Source organism: Vigna radiata, chromosome 9 (genome assembly GCF_000741045.1).
Source record: "Vigna radiata var. radiata cultivar VC1973A chromosome 9, Vradiata_ver6, whole genome shotgun sequence".
Lineage (NCBI taxonomy): Eukaryota > Viridiplantae > Streptophyta > Magnoliopsida > Fabales > Fabaceae > Vigna > Vigna radiata.
Window position 1 is genome coordinate 19,094,778 of NC_028359.1, and position 24,181 is coordinate 19,118,958.

At 31.8% G+C, this 24,181-nt stretch overlaps 2 protein-coding genes across 3 annotated transcripts; both read right to left on the minus strand.

The window, feature by feature from the left end:
- Positions 1-334: 334 nt before the first annotated feature.
- Positions 335-4,251, minus strand: LOC106773488 (G-type lectin S-receptor-like serine/threonine-protein kinase At4g27290). Its single transcript, XM_014660173.2, has 7 exons — positions 2,704-4,251; positions 2,494-2,601; positions 2,132-2,277; positions 1,819-2,029; positions 1,270-1,507; positions 1,036-1,186; positions 335-801 (listed from the first exon to the last, which is right to left on the minus strand). The coding sequence occupies exons 1-7, from the start codon at positions 3,983-3,985 to the stop codon at positions 496-498; spliced, it is 2,442 nt and encodes an 813-aa protein (XP_014515659.1). The 5' UTR covers positions 3,986-4,251; the 3' UTR covers positions 335-495.
- Positions 4,252-17,087: 12,836 nt separating this feature from the next.
- Positions 17,088-21,349, minus strand: LOC106773761 (pyruvate decarboxylase 2). Of its 2 annotated transcripts, none has more exons than XM_022786424.1 (6): positions 20,573-21,349; positions 19,303-19,466; positions 18,330-18,980; positions 18,121-18,250; positions 17,749-17,937; positions 17,088-17,490 (listed from the first exon to the last, which is right to left on the minus strand). In XM_022786424.1, exons 1-6 carry the CDS (start codon positions 21,092-21,094, stop codon positions 17,320-17,322), a joined length of 1,827 nt encoding a protein of 608 aa, XP_022642145.1. In that variant the 5' UTR covers positions 21,095-21,349; the 3' UTR covers positions 17,088-17,319. The 2 variants fall into 2 exon arrangements, with proteins under 2 accessions (XP_022642145.1, XP_014515994.1); XM_014660508.2 differs by having other exon boundaries at positions 18,121-18,238; positions 20,573-21,346.
- Between the last annotated feature and the right edge of the window lie 2,832 nt (positions 21,350-24,181).

Consider the following 24,181-nt stretch of genomic DNA (forward strand, 5'->3'; position numbering starts at 1 on the left):
ACAAACACCGCCATAGATAGGTAAAAAAAATTAAATCAACATAAAACGGGAGTAAATTGAAACCATTGGGGCACAAAGTGATTGGTTGAAATAAACACAACTTGTATTGAAAACCAAAGATTGATTACAGAGTTTAGCCAGAGTGGGAAACTCTAAGAACAGCAAAGAAAACTAAAAACTAGTCGACAGAAATCATAGAACCAAACTCGGGAGTCGGTCTTTTTTTCACCAACAGTAGACTGACAGAATCTGTGGCTAGGGTTATCTCGTAATGAAGCCTTCATCACAACATGCATCAGTTATGCTATCAATATCAGTTTTCTTTTTCCCATGAAAGAAAGTAACATCATTTCAAAGCCCTTGATGGATTTTATATGTAATTATTCAAATGCATCTGCACAACTAAACAGGTTTTGAAACAAGAATCCTTTGGGAATGCAACGCAAGTACTTCCAAAGCAAATTCAAGCAATATGTTCAGCTGACTCGATAACTTTCACCGGCCCTTGAATGAGGAAATGGTTAATTCATCATTTGAAGTCTCTTGTTTTATATTTAAGTTTAACCTTCCTTGGTCCGAAATCTTTGTGGGAAAGAAACCAGGCTCTTTTGGGTTAACCAGTTCCATTTCACTCCCTAACATTTGAATAACCGATGTCATGGTTGGCCTATCATCCGGGTATTGTTGCACGCACAACAGACTAACATGGATGCATCGTAGTACTTCTGAGACCACACATGAGTCTTTTATAATTGAGTCAATCAGCTGTAAGGCATTTTGCTCTTTCCAAAGTGTCCATGCCTGAAACATGAAAGAGAACAAAGTTAGTTATTCCTTTTCAAACTCTACCACAACCAACAAGTTCTTGGTATGTTGTGGTACTGTACTTGATTCCTTTAAATAAAGTCTCAAATTGTCTTATGGAACAAAAGAAAGAACTAACCAAAGATTATCAGTTAATTAGTTATTGGTGAAACCGGTATTCGTTAAAAAATACTCCACCATAGATAAATAATAAGTTTATTGAGTGCTTACATAACCAACAAGGTTCAGAGTTTGGTTTCCATGGCAGAGAGCTCTATTTTTGGTGCCACATACAATCTCCAACAACAAAATACCAAAGCTGAAAACGTCCGATTTGATGGAATATAGTCCATCAACAGCATATTCTGGAGCCATGTATCCACTGCATGAAACATTTAGATTAAAAAAATCATAACATCCAAAACTAAACCAAGTGTGATGTTGTATAGTTAGAGAAACACTCACTAAGTCCCAACAACTCTATTTGTGTTTCCTTCTATTTGGTCTCCTCCAAAAGCTTTGGCCATTCCAAAATCTGATATTTTTGGATTTAACTTTTGGTCAAGTAAAACATTACTTGCTTTGAGATCTCTGTGAATAATCCTCAACTGGGAATCTTGGTGTAGATACAAAAGCCCTCTGGCAATCCCAACTATTATGTGGAAGCGTTGGGGCCATTGCAGCAATTTACCTTTTACTTTATCTGTGGTTTTTTTCACAAAAATATGTTGCTCGGTATTAGATATACAAGAGGAATAAGCTGCAAAATATGACTGATATAGCGATGTTCAGTAAATGTATTTTGTAGCCACTTCTGGAAGAAGAAAATAAGAAAAAGAAAGGTAACTAAAACTAACTCATACAAGTTAAAATATAATTTTTGATAAATTAAATGAGAGAATATCTATAAATTAGTTTCTACATAAGCTAATTTTAACTTCTGTAGAATGTTTGTTTTCTCTCCAAAACGTGCTCGTGGGAAAGGTGTCTATATGCATTTTTCAAATTACATACCAAAGAGGAAGGTGTCTAGGCTGCCATTGACCAGGTATTCATAAACTAGTAACTTTTCTTTTCCTTGAAAGCAACAACCAAGGAGCTTTACAAGATTTCGGTGTTGAAGCTTTGCTATCACATTCACTTCTGTCATGAACTCAGTGATTCCTTGTCCAGAGCTTTGTGAAAGTCTCTTGACAGCAATGTCTCGATCATCCACTAATTTTCCCTGCATAAGTGCATTCATATAATTTCGATAGATGTTTTCATAACTACACATTTCTGGACTCTAGTTGTTTCTTTTATCTTAAGTGCTTAAATATTGAAGTACCTTATATACAGGTCCAAAACCACCCTGTCCAATCTTATTGTTCAATGAAAAATTGTTAGTGGCGGTTTTGATTGAAGAAAGATCAAACAAAGTCACATCCAGAATACGTAGCTGTCTTTCAATGTTCTCTTTTGTCTTTGACTTGTCTGAAAAAGGAAGAAAGTTCAATAATATTATGAAAGATGAAGGCATTGCAAATGATTTAAATAGTTAATTTTGTAATTTTCAAATAGGGAAGGGATATATATATATATATATATATATATATATATATATATATATAGAATAATTTTAGAATATAATAATAGAACTATTCACTTATAATTGCAGAGAAATGTTAGAGAAGGGAAGAATAATTTTACCTGAAGTGTTCCTTCTGTAGACAAAATAAATAGCAAGCATCACTCCAAAAGTTGCAGCAATGGATGTGACATATATTATTTTAGGGTTCTTCTTGTGACTGATAGACTCTTCACAGTTGAATTGAATCAAATAAAACAAAATTGGTTCAATTACGTATTGAAGGACCAAGCTTAAACATAAGAAAGAGATGAAACAGCAAAAGTATTTACCTAATTTTGTAGGATTGAACCTTATATATAGGCGCTGCCCCATTTCTGGATTTGAATAGAGTTTGATGTCAAATAAATCACCAAACCACATGACACAGCCACTGCCAGCTCCACTGATATTTGAATTGGTATATGCCATGCAAGAACAATTATTCAAGCACTTGGCGCTGCATTGTTTTAAGTCAATAGTCTCATCCACAATCGTATATTCAGTATCCGGCACTTTCAAGCCATCCATGAAGAAAAAACTATCTCTCAACTTGTCTTTGCAGCTAAGTGGATGTTTGAGGACACATCCTTGAGACCATTCCATTGAGTTCCATTCCTCAGGAGAATCCTTAGGTTTGAACCCTTTTAAGCAATGACACATTGTTGATGCAAAAGTGCTGCAATAAGTATTTGCTCCACAAACTCCGTAATTATCACAGTAGTCTACTGGCATTGTCCATTTCAAAATCCATGATTTCTCTGACCAGACATAGCGTTGACGCGCTTGTGCAGTTTGGTTCAGTACAACTTTCACTGAAGTAGCTTCTACGGGGCTCCATCTGAAATAAATCTCTTCCTGGTTGGAGACAAACTCATAACGGCGAATGGTGTTAAATGGCCTTCCACTGAAACGCAAACCATTCCATGGCCCAAGTCTCCATTGCTTTTTTGGTCCGTTCATCATATACATCTCAGGATATGGATGTAGAACAATCCCCCACGATAAGTCTCCTGGTGTCGGATCATCATCAGTTTTCCAAGCTTTCAGGAAAACACTAACATTTCTTTTGAGGTCCCATCCAATCTTCATTTCTGGCACCAATGTATTAGATGGATGATCAAAGCTTTGCCAAAGATATTCCTCTGCCTTTGCTTCATTTTCATCTTTAATCACAAGATTTCCAGAGTCCAAGAGCTCTGCTACTGGATTCTGTGCCTTTTTTTCAGAACTTGTGCACCAGACAACCGTGTTGTTTTGTGTGAGGACCAAATTGCCAGAACTGTTTAGTTTCAAGATGGCAGAAGAATCCTTGATTGAGATGGCACTGTTTGCAACCCATACTATGTTTTGTAGAGGGATATTCTTGTACCAGATCCCGAGGTAGGCTTTGTTGGGATTTCCTAGGTTGAAGAAACCGAGTTCAAACATTCCACCGGGGGAAACTAAGGTCTCTCTGTAACTGAGGAACTGGGATTGTGTAAGGGACGAAGTCTCTGCTGCTATAAAAACTGATTCAGAAGGAAAAAATACTTTATGAAATATGCAACTCATTAGAAAAAGAATGAAGTTCATGTTGCGGAGGACTAAGAAAACTGAAAACAATGAATATTTTCAAAATTTATAATGCACAAGTTTTAATAATGAAGTGAAAATTTTGTGGGTATTCGCTAACTCTTTATGAAAGCCAATAAGATGGCATCATCAATGCTGATACTGGCACAATTTTCATTGAAGATGATGATTCTTTTATAACTGCAAATACAAGAAGCCAGAGGTGGTACTCAGCATCAGAAGAAACGGTGAAGTTTCACTGACAAATACCTTTGTCCGTGATGTTTTCTATTGTGACTTTGGTAATTTAATGTTTTGATTTATAATTATTATTTTGAAAACAATGTCAATTTAGTTTCCACTGTTAATTGTCTTTAAATGTATATATCATTTTGATGACATACTCTCTAGGCATGTTGATGACATACTCTCTAGGCATGGTGAAACATTATTAAGAAGAGTTGAAGTTATATGTGAAAAATGGATGTAGACTCTATCTTTTAGGGCATCTTAAGTCATCATGATTTTCTAATAATTTTGGGTTTTGTATTTTGAATCAACTAATCTAAGATTTATTTGGATTTTGTATTATGGGCCAAATACTTTAGGATTTATTTAGGTATTGTGTTTTAGATAAAAAAGTATAGGATTTTTAAACCATTTGGGATCAACAAAGGTCAATGCCCAATGTTGTCCCAAAGTGGATGTCCATGAACTTAGGTTGATCATGTGGTCAAAATTTAAACCTAGCTTGGTGGGCAAGGATGTGTGGAACCTTATGTGAGAGTAGTCATGTGTCATGCTCACATTAGAGAGTCTCCTTCATAGTTAGTAACCACATGTCATTCTCGAACGGAGATGATTCTCTATATAGGTAATGACCACATATAATCTTCCTATTGCAGAAATTTTTGCCTTTGCATCTAAGTCAGGTCAAGATAGTGTTTTTAGGGTTTTGCTTCTATATTTTTGAAACATCCTTAAGCTATAAATAATAGTATCTCCCCATCTTGTCTTTACCTTTGATTTTGAGTAAACTTATCTTATCATTTTTGTGCTATATTACTAATCTTAATTAGGTTACCAAACGCTAAAGCATCTCATGTAGTATCTTCTAACCACCTTCCTGTATGATTGACCAATCTTCTCTAAGAGAACTATCAAATATCATCTCATCACCACCAAAACACCAAAGGTTGTGAGCCTTATCTCTTATCCTTCATAGTTTTTGCACCTTTCATTATCACCATAACATTTCTTTATGTTTTGGTCCAACCTACCTTGAGAAATTTGCTATTATTATCACATTTTCTATTATTTTTTCATGTAAATGTGAATGTAAAGTTCCACCTAGTACAAATGAACAAGTTGAAAACAAAAAACAAAAAATGACAAAAAAAACTTAATACTTTTCTAAAAGTCAAGTGTATCATTTCATGAATAACTTAGTAATTTATTAATAAAGATTTTTCAAAAACCCTCTATGAAATTTTCCATAAAAGTCATTTTCGTTGCTAAGAATAACTAGACTACTTTGTTTCCTAAAACATTCTAAACGTCCAAAACTAGTCACGTAGTTATGTCAAATCAGGAGTTGTTAGGAATAGACCACAATAAAATGATAGCTTGTGAGTGATGACTAATGCCTAGTGGAAAAGTTTTAGTGAAACTAAGCTAAGGAACATTCATCATCTCTTCTAAGGAATGGTTGTAATTAAGTCTTGCCAATGGGAAGATCTTTCCACACTTGTTAATGCTCATTTTCTATTGAGTAACCAATGCGCTAGCTAAGACTCTTTCACATGTTGAGATTTTTTAAAGACTTGCCCTTCTTACCAGAAACACATCTCTACTATAGAGCACACATTTTCCATTGGTCTACTTTAGTTGTTGTAAAACCTGATAAAAAAATTGCTATAAGAAGTTACTTTTTAAAGTTACATGTGACTAATTGACGTGGAATCTGGTTTTTCTCATTAACGTTTGCAACAAATGATGGAACTCTTTTACAATAACATGCTTGTTTTATTCTCAACCAAATGTAAATAATAATAATAAAAAGTATCTGGCAAATAATGCAATATACATTATAAGCATTTGAATAAAGTTACAACACGAACTCTCCAAGTACAACCTAAACACTTCAACAAACTATTCTGAAGACCATATACAATTTTTGATCTAGTAATTTATTTCCCAAATTGAGAAATTATCTCTCACTCGAGGGTATTTAGACAAAGGTCGACATTTCCAAATAAATAATAAGTTAATATTTGTATAATAGTAAGTAAATATAAAGTATGACTGATCTAGCTATCTTGTAAATTGAAAAGCATCATTTGGCCATTTTTTTTAATAAATTCATGTTAAATATCACTATATTTTACATATACCTTTTACTTGTCATCACACAAAAAGAATTATTAAAAAGAAAATAAAAAAACATATAGTAACTATCATGTGACAATTTGATCCCGTAAACGTTCTCAAACATTTTCTTTTCTACTCAGACATTATATGATATACGTGAGAAAATATGTTCCTTTATCTGTTGAATACAGGTTTAACTAGAGGCGATTTCACAATTCAACTACATCTTTAATAGACTTTACACATACACCCATCTTCTTACTTTTCCTTAGTTTTTTTATTTTTACTTTTTAACCCTTGTTTTAATTTGTCATGCCTCCACTCCTTTTACTGTTTGGCATCGCCCTTTTCATACATACACAGTTTTTTTTATAAAAATTAATAAAATATATTAAAAAGAAGTAAAAGAGAAAAATGAAAACATATTTTCTTATTTAACTTTTTTTTTTCATAAAACAGCTCGCATTTCATCATTACAAAAAAGGCAGATTACCATAAAAAATTAAAAAAATTTGTGAGTTATTTTTCAATGAATTATCAATGAATAAAAATTTATCAGTAAAAAATTATCGGTAAGATTTATCAAACGAAACTATTAATAAATCTTTAAAATTTAAGTTTATTCTAATAAAATTTTCCTATAAACTTAAATTTTTCATCTTTTATTCGACTTTTCATGTATATCATTTCACATCAAGCTTGCTTTTTTTAACTAGATTTGGAATCTTCGTTTTCTTCGTGTTGGCCATGTTGTCTTTCACCTTAACTAAACTCTCTAATGCTTTGACTGACTTTGTTCTACCTAACTTCTCAGTAACCTTGACCAATTTATTTCTGACCTTAAGCCACTTATAAAAAATCTTGGCCTACCTCTCAACAACATTGGCAGACTTCTTGTTTGAAATTTTACTCATAATATTTTTTGCTATCTCAATATTCGAGCTTCTCATACCTTGGTTCTTCTCAACATCCTTATTTTCCTCTTTTCCCGTTTTCATCTAGTTCAAGATGACTAGATGCTTCCTCCTCCTTATCAACAACCGTCTTTTTCAACTCCTCAAGTTCAACCCTCTATTTATTCATAATCTCATTAGCTTCATAAAGAAGTCTTCATATCCACTGAATCTCTTCATTTTTTATTTGAGTTTCTTCTCCAAGATTACCTTCTCCACATTTTTTGCACCATTTAATGAGATCAGTTCATCCATTGATGGGATCGAGCTCTCCAAGTCCACACTCTACATCCGAGCTCTTTGCCATCAACAAGATTCTACATACTTCCTTTGTATCTTCAATATAAGGTGATTTGTCCCCCTCTTTGTCTCAACCTGACAATACTTTGCAATGTGGTCAACCTTACCACAATTGTATCATTTACCTGATTTGCACTTATTTGCATAATGTCCATGCTTCCCATACTTGAAGCATCCCATTTTCGACTTAGACTGATCTCCTCAGCCACGTCTACCTCATCCTCGGCCTTTGCCTCCAAGACCTCTGCTATAAGCATTTTGAGTTTCATTTGAGTCAAATTATGTCTGTAGTGCTTGATTATCGAGTTCCTTCTTTTTCTTTTTCTTTAATGACTCAGCTAACTCCTCTAGAGTGAGAGTTGATAGATCCTTTGTCTCTTCAATAGTAATCACAATACTTTCAAAATCATCTGTCGGATTTCTTAAGATCTTTTTCGTAACCCAGTTAGGAGGCATATCTTCCTTGTTTATCTTTCTCACAAATACTCCAACCCTCATTGTTTTTCTCACAATGTTTGACTCTTCTTTCTCTTTTTTTTTTCTCTCGGTATCAGAGCATAAAATTTCGATACCAATTTATAGAAAATAAACGTGACACACATTATGACATGACTCTTTAATATATTGTAGTTATTTTTATTAAACATTGACAACTTTTAAATAAGTGTAAATAAGGTCTTGGACCAAGTACAAAAAATATAAAATAAAAAACAAAATGTCATCTGACTTGAAATAAAAACAAGTACTTAATCTATCTTTATCTTATATCAACCAAATAAAATAATACTCCACTTAAATAAATGAAAAATCAAAATTACTCATCTTTATTTTATCTCTATTAAAATCAAACTAAATATTACTAAACTCAAACTAATAAAATAACTCAAACAAAATTATTAATAAATTTCTAAAATTTAAATATATCACAATAAAATACGGTTAACACATATGGCTCAAAACCCTCACATACCTAAAAATATGCAGAAGTGGGTTCTGACAACTTGGTGTCGAAAATGACATTCTACTTTTATTGTCCAATAATGTCACAAATTTGTTAAGCAGCACTCTCTATCTCAATAAGGATCCCAATAACCAAAGCAAACCTCCAAGTAGCCAAGAGGGGTTCCCTCCATGGGAGAAACCAAGTCATAGAAAGTTCTTGCAATCTACTTCAACATCTTCTAAAGCTAATGTGATCATGACCAAAGATGGTTTTAGAAAGTACACAACAGTGAAAGCTCTACCGACGTTGCTCCAAAGAGTAAAAGTGGAAGATATGTGATATAGGTGAAAGGTGGAGTGTACAATGAACGAATTGAGGTAAAATCAAAGAATATAGTGTTGATTATAGCTGGAATATGAAAAACTATAATCACAATTAGTAAACGCGTTGGAGAACTCCACAACCTTCAGTTCAACCACTATCGGTAAGCATCTCTCTAACTTTAACGTCATTTCTTATTATACCACCAGACTAAGGTTTATTTCTTATTTGGTTATATAATTATATATAGTTAGATAGATTTAATACGTTAATAATGTGATTTAACTTATCCATGACATATCAGTCATTCATTAGTCAGCATCATAACATAAATTAGAAGCACCAATGTAATTAATTAATAAAATATTACGTATACAAAGAAAACTTTACTTAAATATTCTTACTTTATAAGGTTAGGACCAGTTAACAATAAATGAATATGTAGTGTAGATACTTTTATTTTCTTCATTTTTTACAATGTATTATTATTGATATTTTTTTATCAGTGTGCATCAAACCTAATGTATAATACATACAAATTTAAAAGATGAAAAAATTATGTTTAAAATCGGATAATTATTATTTTAATTTTTCATTTGGGTATTTAATTGGTGTATTCTATTGTTTGTTAGTATAAAAAAAAAGAGATCTCACTATACTTATAAGAAAGGAATTAATGAAACATTTAAAATACTTTTAAACTTTATTATTTTTTCTATGTATTTTAAAAATAATTTTTGACTTTATCAACCTCGTTTCATTTGTCTTTTTTTCTCTTCTTCACGTGTTATGCCAACTTGTAGAGAAAATGAGAATAAGTGATCAAGATTTGTTTACCAACCTCACAATTTTTGCGCGATCAACTTTCCTTCAAGGTGCTTGGAACATATATTTGTTATTTTAAAAAGTTCAAAAATGATTGAAATCATATGTAAACATTAAAAAGTGAGAGTTTTGAATAAAGTTTAGAACTGATGCTATTTGCAGAGATTATACGGTTTGCATATAGTGTTAACATTTAAGGATTTTTTAAATCGTTTAGAAAGCCTTTAAAAGATAACAAAGAAGAAGACTAATTTACTTCCAATTGAGTTACGTTTCGTTTTCCCTTAAACATTCTTAAGGAATTTCACTAATCTTTGAAAAGATTACAATGAGCTTTATCACTCCTGGTATCAAATAGTTCAACTGACTATATCATTTAACTCTCTCGAGTTAAACAAATAAGTATTTTAAATTACTTATAATTATACAAAAACAATAAAGTTTTTTTTTTTTTATGAAAACAAGTACAGATAGTGACTTTCTTAGAGAGGATGTTTTTGTAATACAAAGTATATTTGAAAACTTGTAACAAAGATTTTGTTTTTGAAAGAAAACTTTAGACGACGTAAGCGTAAGAGAGTTTTGACAACGCATAGACAATAATGATTGTTCTTAATGTAATACTTGTTGTCTTCTTTTCATGTGATCCTCTTTATATAGGATTCTTCGAAAAAGATTTTTTCCTCAAAGCATTGAATTTCACGTAGGTGTGTAGCCTTTGGTTATGAGGTCTTGCTTTTGCAGAGGCAATTATGCTGGTTGTACAGACAAAAGGCATCAAGGAAACAAATTTTCTATGGCAATGTGATAAGCTTTATATTACTAAAACTTTAGTAGAATGAGTTTCTTTCTGTATCACTAAACTTTTTTTTTTCAATATGAACTCAACCTACACTTAAATTTCTATGAAATACATGATTCCTTTTAGATACCTAACACCCACAAATACTAGTAGATTTTAACGCATGAAGTCTATTGCATTCAATTCTTTTTATCATGAGAATAGAAAAATGTTAAGTTGTTGAAATGCAGTTAAGTTCTACTATTCTAAAGAAAACTTAGTTCATCTAGTATGGCTTGACGCCAACCAGGATAGGTTAAGGCATCACTAACAAGTTTTGGGATGGTCATTGAAGAAATAAAGGCATGTATTCACAACCATAAATTGTTTAAAAGAATGGAAAATATATTCACGACCATTATTAATTCACAAAGTTTGAATAGAAACATCAAATTGAGTTTTAATTTCATTATAAAAGGTTTTAAAGATATAAAATAAATCATAACGTTTTTTATTAAAAAGAGTCAAGTACATCTAGAATAATGCATAACTGAGCATCATTTTTCATTCAACGGGTAACTGCAACGGAATCAATAGATGTCACGTTCAGAGTGATGTGATCAACATACCCTTGATCCTTAAGCCAAAGTTTAATGTCTGATGTCGAAATCACATAATTAGTGTCCTTGAACTTATTAATAAATAAAGGCACACTAGCATAGTTAGTTTATATGGATAGGTCAAATGTACTAGTGATAAAAGAGAGGTAAGAAGAAACAATAGGGAAAAAAGCCATGAACAAGTAGAGGAGAGAAAAAACCTAAATACCAAAATAGGCCCAGTCAATGCAACAAGGCCAAATCTAGAGAGAATAGGTCGCAACGAGTCCAACGAATGTGGTTGACACCAGAGACAATGACACACATCACCATGCATGATTGGAAAGGACAACGATAATGAACTATGATCGGCTTGTGAGAGTGTGTCTAGCCTCTAGTGGTGACAATCTCAACGACATTGTAGTCGTTTGGACAAGAGGAGCAAAACTGTGTGGTCGTTGGTCGAAACTGATGATTTAGCGACGATGACGGTAATGACTACTCTAACTACAACAATCGTGGTTGTAATGGACATGGGTGATAATTTTTTTCCAAAGAACATTGAACTCTAAAAACCATGTCCAATATAAAAAAAAAAAAACTATGTGTAAAATTAATCTCCACCTGTGTTGAATATACATATAAGATATTGTATTTATAATAAAAAAAAACATAACCTAAACCTTAAATATAAATAAGAAATAATATCAAACTAATTAAAAATAAATAAATATAAGATATTTATCTAAAATATATAATAATCTAAAATATATAATAACCTAATATATTAACATATTAATATTTAAACCAAATTAAATAGTAAGTTTATTTTAAATATAATGAGAAAAAAATTATCGTCTTAATATAAAATTTTAATTCCCTTAATTTTAATTCATCAGTTAATAATTAAGATAATTAAACACATTTTATGTTTGGTAATGATCTGTGAAATTTATGAAACAAAATAGTAAAAGTTCTTTCAAGATTAATGACATATAAACCTTAAATTTATTTTAATAAAAACATGTAACAATTAATACAGTTAATTATTTTAACTGTTAAAAAATGTAGGAACAAAATTAACAACAATTAAAACCTTTTATATTAAGAATATAATTTTTTACTTATTTTACTAAAATTAAAATAAACATTTATTACACTAAAACTACTAATTAGACTGTATACATACAATAAAAGCGAATATTATTTAAGAAAAAAATTAGTTGATATACTGTTTAAGCAAAGTTTTATTCCCCAGTTTTCGCCAACAGACAACCGGAATCAATTCCAGTGGCTACGGATCATTCTTCACCATCTGTTTCTAGATACTTAAGTACGACCTGTTGCAAACAAACTTAAGTTTGTTTTTTCACTTTATTTTATTGTTTTGGTAGGTCAATGATGTGAAACACCTGTCATTGTCTTCACAAAGAAGGAGGTTGACCCTTTGACTCATATCTATTACATTTTATTTCAACAAAATAAATATTAATTTTAAAATGTCATCATTTCATCAACATCTTGCGATAAAATATGCCTCGTTATCCAGAGTGGTTGATGTAATTGTAATTTTAAGGAATATAGCAGAATAACTAGAATAAAATAATTAAAAGATGATTTTATTGAACAATTTTCATGTTAGTTATCATTTTAAATATGAAACTAATAGTATTCTTATATAGTGAAATATATTTTGTAAAAACTTTAATAAACATCTTAAACTTCTAACTTTAAGGGATTCGTTCTCTTTAAGGATATTTTTCCTCTTCTAACAAAATAAGGATTGTTATTATTTAAAATATATTTAAATTATTTAAGTGCATCAATGAGTAACAAATATGATAATTAATTAATGTAACTAATTATGTCGAACTGTGATATTTATATTATTATTTATGGGTTTTTTGCTTAGATGGATTTGACTCGTGTGATTATTCACCATGATTAGTGTAAAGGTCCAAAAAAAAAAATTAGTTATATTTTACATTAAAAAGAAAATGGGGATAAAAATTTAATGAAGGTAAAAGGGTTTATTGAATCCTAGTTGGAGGCAGTCGGGCCCATGGGCACATGACCTTTGCAGGGGTCTTTCTCCAAAAGTCAATTTCCCATTATGCAAAATTTCCCTTTCTCTCTCTAAAAAACAGAAAACCCTTTTTGCCCTAAAACATTTTCTCTGTCTTCTCTCTAAATTCCCAGCAAATTTAATCGTTCAATCTTTGAATAGGTGGTGCTCAAACGTTCACTGCGTTGAAAGCTCCGTAACGGACCGAACAATTTCTTGTTTCTACCGGGCGTTTTTGAAATTGGCTGTGAGGAGCACTGTTTAGGACATCCCTGTCAAGTAAACTGTGAAGTTTTCCAGGTAAGGGGAGTTAACCCATTTTATTTTTATTTTTCGTGTGTAATATATGAGAATCAAGAGTATCATGATTGGTTGCACTGAGTGTTATTTTAAAAGAATTAATGGGTTTGAAATAGTGTTTCTGTATTTTAACTCGTGTTTCTATATTTTAACTCGTGTTGAGTACTGTTAAGTGTGTATAAGTTACGTTATGGGAAAGAATGGAATGCAGCATTTCCTCTTACATGCAAGAGGGAGAGAAGGGCATTGAATGGGATGAGGTGCATATTTTTGTGTGGGCCCTATGTGTGTATAGTATATTATATTATGGAAATATTTTTTTATTGGTGTTTTGTCATTGGACGTCACAGGCATGTAGGGGTTAAATTCAATTGTATGCATGACTGGAAATGGTGGTATTGGGTGGTGGTGGTGGAAACGTGAATAATGGGGAATTAAAGAGGGAGAAGAAGATTTTGGGTGTTTCGGTCAAAATCTTAAAAGAAATGTATATATGTGTTTTTTTTACAAAGAAAGAAAATAAAACAAAACATAAATGGATAATATATGTATGCACGTGATTATATGCCTATGCATACTTCCATGTTTATTATATATATATATATATATATATATATATATATATATATATATATAAAAGAAGAAGAATTATGGTACAATATATAAAAAATGGATATAACTTTTAGTGGGATCCACGAGTTAATGGAAAGGAAAATGATATTTTAACACCATTTTTTAACATTATTTTGACACTGCACACGTGTCAAAATGTGATTGGACGATTTCAAATTAAAAAAGTTGAGGCAAGGATATATTTGGAAGAGAAAAACCAAAGTTTGTTTTTTAATTTGAAATCGTCCAACCACATTTTGACACGTGTGCAGTGTCAAAATGGTGTCAAAAAATGGTGTTAAAATTTTATTTTCCTAAGCTTATTATAGAATGCTATAATTTTTTTTTATTTTATTGAAAGGAGTAATAGGAAAGTGATTATTTAATTTTGGGTGGGTCCCATAGTATAAAATAAAGGGATTTAAACTTCGAGAAGGGTATTGTATTAGGTAGAGGGGGTTTTATTAATTAAAAGTGTTTTGTTGGATTATTAATTGAAAAGTCTGTAGCAGAGGATAAAGTGTTGGTGTTCAAAATTCTTAAACCAAGAATAATAGTAAAAAAAAATAATTAATGTATTAGGAAATGATGGAGGAACGTGGTTAAGATACAAGGATGCTCTTTTATTTTACTTGATTACTTTTAAAGCTAGTATTTTTGGAAATGGACATAGGTTTATTTCTTTAAGTGCAGTAAAACTCTTGGATTAAAAAGAAATTATGTTATAAGATTTTATTATGTAAACTTAATTGAATTTATTGAATATATGTATTGGATGGTTTACGTGAAAAATATGAAGATGAATTGTGTGTTTTGGTGTTTTTATGTTGGGTGGCTTAATTGAGTAAGAACTGAACATCTCAGGAAGAGGTGATTGGGAATGGTTGTAGAGATAGTGTTGTTGTCTGTATAATGTTGGGAGCTTTGAGATGGTATGTCTATCCTTAGACTTAAAGCATTGTTCATACTCAAATAGAGAAGAACAGTGTGAGTGGTGAGAGTAGAGGGAGGTCCTCGTCTATAGTCTTGGAGTTTAGACATAGACAGATTGGGGTATTTACCATGCATAGTGTTGGGGATGGGCCAGCTAAACTATGCAAGTGCAAAGACGACCAATAGCTAGACAGTTATACATATCCGGATGAGTCATGTTGAGTATTTGCATCCATGTTTTGATTAAATTGCTTTGCTTGTTCTTTATATTTGTAGTTAAGCATGATAATTCTCATTGATTGCACTATGTTATACTTCTTGTATGCCTAGCTCACCCTTGCTTTTGTGTGTTGTATGTTGCTTGGGTATGTTTTCTCTTGCTATGATCATCCTTTTGAATGAGAGTAGATATGGTTGAGGAGGTCCCCTTGGAGCAAGTACTGGAGGACGCTGATGCTGCTGCTTAGATCTCTTTAAGATTTCATTTATTTAGCTTATGTGTTATTTTGAAATACTTATTAGATTATTTTGAAATACTTTGCAATTATTAAAGTTTTAAACTAGGCTATTCTGGATGACTGTAATCCTCTAATTAATCGTACTTTATACTCTAATTGTTCTCTTTATTTAGATGATGACATCTCTATTATATGATTAACATTATTATAATTTGGGGATGTCACAATTAGTCCTTAGTTAATGAAACGGGTTAATCATACCTTAATAGTAGGTTTAAGTCAACTCAGTCAATGTTTTGATTTGCTGTCACATATACGACCAGGAAGGATGCCTACGACCAGATGCCTAGATGTTGGATCATAACATGAGGGTCAATTACATCCAAACATGAATATTCTAAGTGTACTTAATTCGGTATACTTGGCCAAGGTGTACTTCGTCTAGAATACTCAAACATCTAAGAAATATTTCTTAGTTGGTTGATATGTAGCTGACCAAGCTTTTCCATACCTATATAAAAACTAGTACAAATGTCTTTATATACATATGATATAGTCACAAAATAAATTTTCATCTAATTTTAATTAAATAAATATTCTATATATAAAGGAGATAAAAAAAATCTAATACATTGAAATAACTATAAAATACAATCATTACGAAAACATAAATTAGTTATAAACAAATAATATATATATATATATATATATATATATATATATATAGAGAGAGAGAGAGAGAGATAGATAGATAGATAGATAGATAGATAGATAGATAGATAGATAGATAGAGAGATGAAGAAAGATAGATACGACATGGAAAATGATATTTTAACATCAATTTTTTTGACACCATTTTAACACTGCACACGTGTCAAAATATAGTTGGACGATTTCAAATTAAAAAAAAAAACTTTGATTTTTTTCTTCCAAATATGTCCTTGTCTCAGTTTTTTTAGTTTGAAATCGTCCAACCACATTTTGACACGTGTGCAGTGTCAAAATAGTGTAAAAAATGAGTGTTAAAATATCATTTTCCATATGACATAGGGATAAAGAGAACTTGTAGTGTAAAAAGAAATGTATGCTATGTAGTTCGAAATAAAATGATTTATAATTTTCAACTTATAATTTTATAATTTAATATGAATGTGAAATTTTAATTGAGGTGATTCATCCAGTTGAAAATTCAACTGTAGAGAACTTTGATCCATTTTAATAAAAGGAAATTCTTAAATAGGGACAAATCAAAAATATGTTTAGTTATCAATTGTTTTAATCAAAACTTGATAGTTAATATTAGGAATTAATTTAAAAACCAATTCATAATACATGAGAGATTAATTATAATTTTTTTGAAATGATTTTAATTATCAATATTTTTAATTCATAAAATTGATATTTAAATTGATCATTATAATAATTATTTATTTTTGTCACAAATGGATCATTATTTACAAATTCTCTTATAGTATATATTGGATATAATATAGTATTATATTATTTTTTTTATTTACATATTTACATATATAGTTGAACGTTAGTATAATTTGAAATTAATTAACCATGGTAGGTAAACTGATTCTATTATGTAAAGGTGATATATAAAGTAATAAAATTTCCGAACTCAATTCCAGTGTCCATAAAAAGGTGCACATAAACATCAAGTTAATAGAGAATAGCATCAATTTATAAAAGAAATGTGAAAGATTAATTTTTGTCCCCGAAGAATAAATTTCCGTAAAATGCACTACTCCTAAACATTAAATGCAAAAGCACAGACACAGAAAAATTTCTCTCGTACAGAAGCATCTCGAAGGAATTAATCTCAACTTAGATAAAGCCAAACTCCAATATTGATTCCATCAGCTTTGTAATGGCTCATGCTAGGAAATTCACTGAGGATTAGGAGGACGACTATTTGCAGCACAGACCCTTGAGCCCCACTCAAGCAATTCTTTGCTCGTATCATCCTTGTGAACAATCACCTCAATGAAACATAAGCAATCTTTCTTCTCTCCTGTTGCTGTCTGAATTGCTTCAGTAAGTTCCTCCTCGCATGTCACCTGAAATAAGAGTTAAGTTACAATCAAAAGTTTCCCACAAGAAATGGACATAAATAAAAGATTACAGTATAAAGCATAGATTTATACATACATAAAATACCTCCATTAATAAAAGGTTTTTAGAGTGGTACTAAAAACAAAATCGTGAAAGTTTTATTCAAAAGGGACACTATCTTACTAGTGTGGACTATGTGGAGATGTGGAGATATATGTACATGCATAATGAACTAAGAATTTATAGTCACTTGAGAATCTCACCTTACTGGTCCAGCATTTCCCGTCACCATTGTGGATTGCATCAATCAAGGCAGTGTAGTTCCAGTTCTTAATCACATTGTATGGCCCGTCATGAATTTCAACTTCAATGGTGTATCCACCGTTGTTTATCAGGAAGATGATGGGATTCTGCTCATTTCGTATCATTGTGGAGACATCCTGAGCTGTCACCTGCAAACAAGTTTAACAAAATGCATTAAAATTAGCTCAAGAATTGTTGAATAAGGATAAAAAATTTAGATTTCTTATAGCAGACCATGAGGGAATGAAAATTGTAAATTTATTGGAGTGTAACCAAGAAAAAACAATTTCCCTTTTGACTAAAGTGTGCTTAGATAGTTATGAAAGGAAAACCTGAAAGCTTCCATCACCAATGCAAGAAATCACACGCTTTGGACGAACAGCCTGAGCATAACCAAGAGTTGCACCAACAGACCATCCAATTGAACCATATTGCATTTGGAACTCGTACCTGTCAACAAACCTTCTCTTCAAAACTGAAAATAAACGCTAGAATGAAAACTAAAATGGCAAACACCAATCACACTGAACGTGCTACTCACCCACATCCTTTTGGCAACTTCAGCTTTTGGCAGTTAAACCATGAGTCCCCTGTCTCAGCAATCACAGCAGTCTCACCAGACAGCATTTCTTGAACATGCTTAAACAGTATATTAACCCTCAAAGGCTCTCCCGGTTCAGCCTTCAGAGGCTTTCCATCAGGGACAAATATCCTGGCATAGTTTTCATATGCAGTGTTGTTATGCTCAAGACGCTTTGCAAGTGCTGTGAGGAAGTCCTTCATGAGGATACACCCAAATGCAGGTCCATTTGAGATCACAACCCTGTCAGGCTGCACAATGATGGCCTTCTCCTTCTTGAGAAGGAGAGAGTACCCTACTGAACTGTAGTCATTGAAAATGGGGCCAGCAAACAAGTATGCATCTGCAGATTCCACAATCTCAGCACAGAAAGCAGTGCTCACAGCTCCCCAGAATGTGCCAATGAAGTGCGGGTGGTACTCAGGTACTAGTCCTTTGGCTGATGGCATCACAGCAAATGGATAGCCACATGCATCTGCAAGCTCAACAAAAGCCTCAGATGCCTTAGCCACCCTCAGTTTTGGACCACCCACCATTACAGGCTTCACTGCCTTGTTTAGGAACGCTGCTGCTGCCTCCACTGCTGCCTCCAACCCTAGCTTGTTACTCAATCTGTAACAGTATAACACCCATCAATAAAGAAAACCACTGAGAAAGAAACATATACATCTATTATCATCATTTCTCCTTTCTAAAAGAACTTACAACAAACATTAGCCCTTCAAGAATAAGAACAACCTCATGCTATCAATTTAAACCTTAAATCTAACTACTTGCTGCAATTTTAGTTCATAAAAAGTATGTTAACATCATTACTCAAGTAGAATGACATTTCAAATGCTGAATTACAGTGACTGATAAATTTCCCTTTAAAGGAATCAGTGTCTCACAAACCAAGTTGAGTATTCAATCAAAAGAATATGAAAAATCAAACCTGGGAGAGAGAGAAAATGGAACTGGTTCACGACTGAAAGTGGGGTGAGGAATGCCTGGCAAGTTACAGCTTATGCTTATGTAGACGGGCTTGCTTTCTTTCAAACAGGTTGAGATCGCAGTATCAATCATTTCATGAGCATCCTCTATGTTATTCACCACAGCCTATCAAACCATACACTAAAATCATTTAGCACAATCACAGATTCATAACCATCAAGAAAGTTAAGAAATAAAACTTCATTTTCTTTACTTCAGTTCATGTATATTAAAAGAATATTTTTATTTTTAAATGTAAAATAAACTGATATACATTAAATAAAAAAATTAAAAATATTAATACTTTACTATGTTAGAAAGTTGAATACAATATGTCTAATCACACACTAACGTAGTATATGTTTCTTCCTTTCTAGCATAAGTAAAATATTTCTTTAAATCATATTTATGATGGTGTCTGATTGGCTGAAAATAGAAAGCAGGAAAATTAAGAAAATGAATGTTCTCTTTAAATAAATGCTAAAGACGCTATTATGAATATTGCATGTGTCACGTTTCTAAATAAATCAATCGTATTTATGTAAAAAAAATATACAAAAATACTGTAATTTAAATCAAGAGTCACTAGACCAGAATAAAAAAATATATATATATATATTGTCTGATAAATTTCAAGCAATATTTGGAAAAACAGCCAACTTTATTATGATGGTGTGAGTGTAATAAAATTCAGACTATTTTATGCAGAATTTCGAGGCCATGCGTAGTACATAATAATTAAACAAAAGATTTTATTAAAAGAACCGGTTTTTTCCACAATAACTAATAAAATTAAATAATGAAACATTAGGATGACTGTTAATAAAATTGGGATAATGAATAATGAAACAAAATTATGTCTACATAACAAATTATATATTGTGATACACTAAAAAAGCGATGATATGAAAACATTATAATAAATAGAAAAAACTTACATTATAATTCAAAATAAATAATATTTTGTTCTATATTTTAATTTAAAGCTATTATTGAAAAAAGAAAATGAAAAGTTGGTATTTGTTCATAAGTATCGAATATTTATTAGTTTTTTTCTATTGAAAACCATGATTATTGTAATAAAATAAGGAAAAAAACAGTTTTAACATTGTAATTATACTGAAATAACAAATAATCTATTACTTATTATCATGTTAACGTATGATTCTTCCATGAAATAAAAATGCTAAATATGGATGGAGATAGAAACAAAATGAGGCTGAGATTTTGACCTGGTAGCAGGTAACAGTTTGGAAGCACCTGAGTTCCTGGCTGAAATCCGGCAATCCAATGGTGTGATGCAAGATCCTGTTGGTGCCGAAGTCGTTCGTGTTGGGTCCACCGACGATGCAGATCACCGGAAGGTTCTCACTGTACGCGCCGGCGATTGCGTTGATCACACTCAGGCCGCCCACTGTGAACGTCACCACGCAAGCGCCGACGCCCCGGCACCGTGCGTAGCCGTCGGCGGCGTAGCCGGCATTGAGTTCGTTGCAACATCCGATGTTGGTGAGTTTGGGCTCCGCAATGAGGTGGTCGAGGAGGGTGAGGTTAAAGTCACCGGGGACGGAGAAAACGTCTGTGACCCCAACCTGGACGAGGCGGCGCGCGAGGTGGCGGCCGAGGGTGGCCTCGGTGGAGGTGATGGCTGTGGCGGGGAGGGAGTTCTTGATGGCTGAAGCGGTGCCGTTGGGGACATTGCCGACGTCGTTGTTGGCGGGCTTAGTAGAGTCGAGGGAGCCGATGCTGTCCATGGGTTTGTTTGAGTTTGATGAGGTTAAGGTTGTGTGTGTTGATGGTGTGAGAGAGAAAGAAGAGGGTGTGGGAATTTATAAGGTGGTGTAATAATGAGAGGAAGAGAAGATGGTGGGTTGCATTACAAGGGGCGGTTTTCGGGTTTTGCATGTTGGAATGGTATTACTGCTCTCTCCTATTTTTGCTTTGCACCATCTGATGTGATGTGTTTCACTGATTCCAAATTCAACTTCCGACACATAATTAAGGGACTCTTTTTGCTCCGGGTCACTTTTTTTTTTTTTTTTCTTTATGTGAAATTTTTGTTTGATCAATGAAAAGAGTCAGAGTAATACATCTAATAAGATAAAATAATTTAAAAAAAAAAGTAAATTTTTATAGGTTTTAAAAATAACAAGAAAGTAAAATATAAAGAAGAATAATGTCAACAAAATTATATGGATTACCAAAAAATATAGTAAAATTACTTATGAATTGAGATAAAAGTTTCTTTGATTAAAAAGTTATGGTTTTCAGTGGTAATATGATAGCAGAGTTAATAAATGTATGAATTTTATAAAACTACAAATACATGTGTTTATTATTTTATGATTGTATTATTTTTATCGTAAGCTAATCAATTTGTCTGCTAACTGAAATTAAATCATAATTAAATGTTAGTGTTTGAATGATTGTGTTTTTCAAATAAAGGTACTTGCACGTTAACTACTAATGGTAATATTTATTAATAAAATAATTTGTATCAATTATAATTTTTAGTCTAACATTGATTAATGTATATATAATAAAATATAATTGCAAAAGCAAAAAAAAAAAAAAACTATAATGTTTTTATGTTCCAAATCAATCATTTTTAGGTCAATCACTATGCATCTAATTTGTTTTGGTACACGAAACTTTGTCACTATTTTGCCTTTAAAAGGTGTCTAAGAAGAGAAGAAGAAAAAGTGAGTATTTAAATTGTTTAAGACTTCGACTCTTAAACGATTTAAAACTATTATGTGTGGTAGAAAGATAAGTCCCTCAGTCGAGGTCTAAAAAGAATGAATGGTTATCTCAATGGAAGATTTAAGAGACCATTACTTTGTCTGAGAATCTAATTACCAGTCCCACGGTGGGTGTCAATGTGATCTTACCACAATCTTGAACATGGATTTACACACAGGTAACAAGATTTTAGTGGTGGTTTGAATGCTATTGATGGTCAGAATTCAATTCCTTGTTTTTTAAAGGGAGGATCCACCAACAAAAACCTCTTCGATGCTTAAGTTAGGAAGCAAGTTTAGATCTTTATGAATATAGTAATGAATATGATTTATTATTGAGTAAATATTACTTAGAGAATATTAGTTGTATATATAAAATCAACACCCTCCTGAACCTATGTTATCATTGGAATAATATTGACTTCGAGTATATAATATCAAAGTAGTTAATAAAAACATAATGGTACCTCATTAATAATACCAAATTATCAAGATTAGTATAATATGTGAATATATTATCTCAATACACATAGACTTAGTCTGTTTGAGAATGAAAAGGTTTAATAAACCTTATTGTGTCATGCTATTTATAATGTCTATTGGATCAAATATAAACAATAAAAGTTAGTCTACTAAACAAATAAAATGAGCTAATTTGATTATGAAATTATCTAAATGTACATGTTTTAAAGAAATTGAGGTTTGACAAATTATATCATGTTGGCACAACTTCGTGATAAAGAAGACATGTGATACTTGAAGCGAAGTGGTATTAACTTTGGACGATTCTTTTTTTGCAAAATTTAAAGTCCATGTGCAATTTAAGACGACTTTGTAATTATCTTTATATGAGTTAAAAACAAAGTCTCAAGACATGTTTATCTTGTGAAATATATTAAAGTTGCGATGTTGTAACAACTTCTATAATGTGCTGAAGTCAAATGAATTTTTTATTATAAACTCAGGCCAACACTCCAAGATTTGTGCAACATCAACTCTTTTTTCTAAAACGTGCACAATTTTAATAATTTTGGAATCAAATCTTTTCTAATAAAAAATGCAAAAAAAAATCAAGACATCAATTACTGGATTTTTCAATTACTTTTACTTTATTATTTTTATTGATTTCATATCAGAAAATTGATATATTTTTGTTTTTATTTTGTTATTGTTATGAAAAGTTGTGTTAATTAAGTAAGTAATGTATGGCTTTCCTTCCATGGCAAAATCAGAGCTGAACCTAACGTTGACAATGGTATATCGTGTTTCATAGGGATCCTCTGAATGTGATTCCCGTTAGTTTAATTTCAATCCAAAAATTGGGAAACAGAAATTAGTACATGTCATTTTATTTAAGTTGTTTTTTTTATTAATGTGTGACGAGAAAAAAACATGAAATAATTAATTTATTATAGTATATATATAAATTGTCCTTAAATATTTAAATAATGCTAGATATGAATATTCAAATCAAAAGAAAGTTAGAGCCGTCAAAATGGGTCACAACCCGCGAGCCAACCCGGCTCGTCACGGGTTCAGGCTGGGTTGGGTTTAAAAAATACAACCCACTTATATGCGGGTCAGATTTCAACCCGGCTCATTTAGACCCGGCTCATGTGGGTTGAATCCGTGGTGAGCCGGGTTAGCCCACCAACCCACCTACCTAATTTTATTTTTTTTAATTTATTATTTTATTTATGAAACCCTAAAAACTAAAATACTTTCTTCACTCACTGTATATACCAAAAAAGTAACCTATGCTTTCACAAATCACTCTCGCGGTACTTGCTCTTATTTGACGGTGCTATCACCCTCACTTCACTGAAATTCTTCAAGGAGTAGGTAAAACACCCTTTTTTTTTTCTTCTCTTTTCTCCATATTTTTGTTTTCTCACTTCTCTTTTTTTTTTTTTATCAAAAACCCTATAATGACAAAAATAGGGGTTTGCGAATTTGTTTCTTATTATGGGGGATTTGAAGACATGGAATGATTTTTTCATGTTGTGACATGCTTGTATCAGATTTTGTTNATTTTATTTAAACAATTTGAGTATACATTATTTGAACAAGCTCTTTTTGATATCTTTGAATTTGAGAAAT

Bases quoted from the DNA above. Each gene is read 5' to 3' on its own strand.
- LOC106773488 (XM_014660173.2), bottom strand. From the start codon at position 3,985: ATGAACTTCATTCTTTTTCTAATGAGTTGCATATTTCATAAAGTATTT. The intron at 2,030-2,131 runs GTACTTCAATAT...GCACTTATGCAG, and splicing joins GTTTTGGACCTGTATATAAG to GGAAAATTAGTGGATGATCG. The intron at 802-1,035 runs GTAAGCACTCAA...TTCATGTTTCAG, and splicing joins CTCTGAACCTTGTTGGTTAT to GCATGGACACTTTGGAAAGA.
- LOC106773761 (XM_022786424.1), bottom strand. From the start codon at position 21,094: ATGGACAGCATCGGCTCCCTCGACTCTACTAAGCCCGCCAACAACGAC. The intron at 18,251-18,329 runs GTGAGTAGCACG...TTTGAAGAGAAG, and splicing joins AAGTTGCCAAAAGGATGTGG to GTTTGTTGACAGGTACGAGT. The intron at 17,938-18,120 runs GTTTTCCTTTCA...ACTTGTTTGCAG, and splicing joins TTGGTGATGGAAGCTTTCAG to GTGACAGCTCAGGATGTCTC.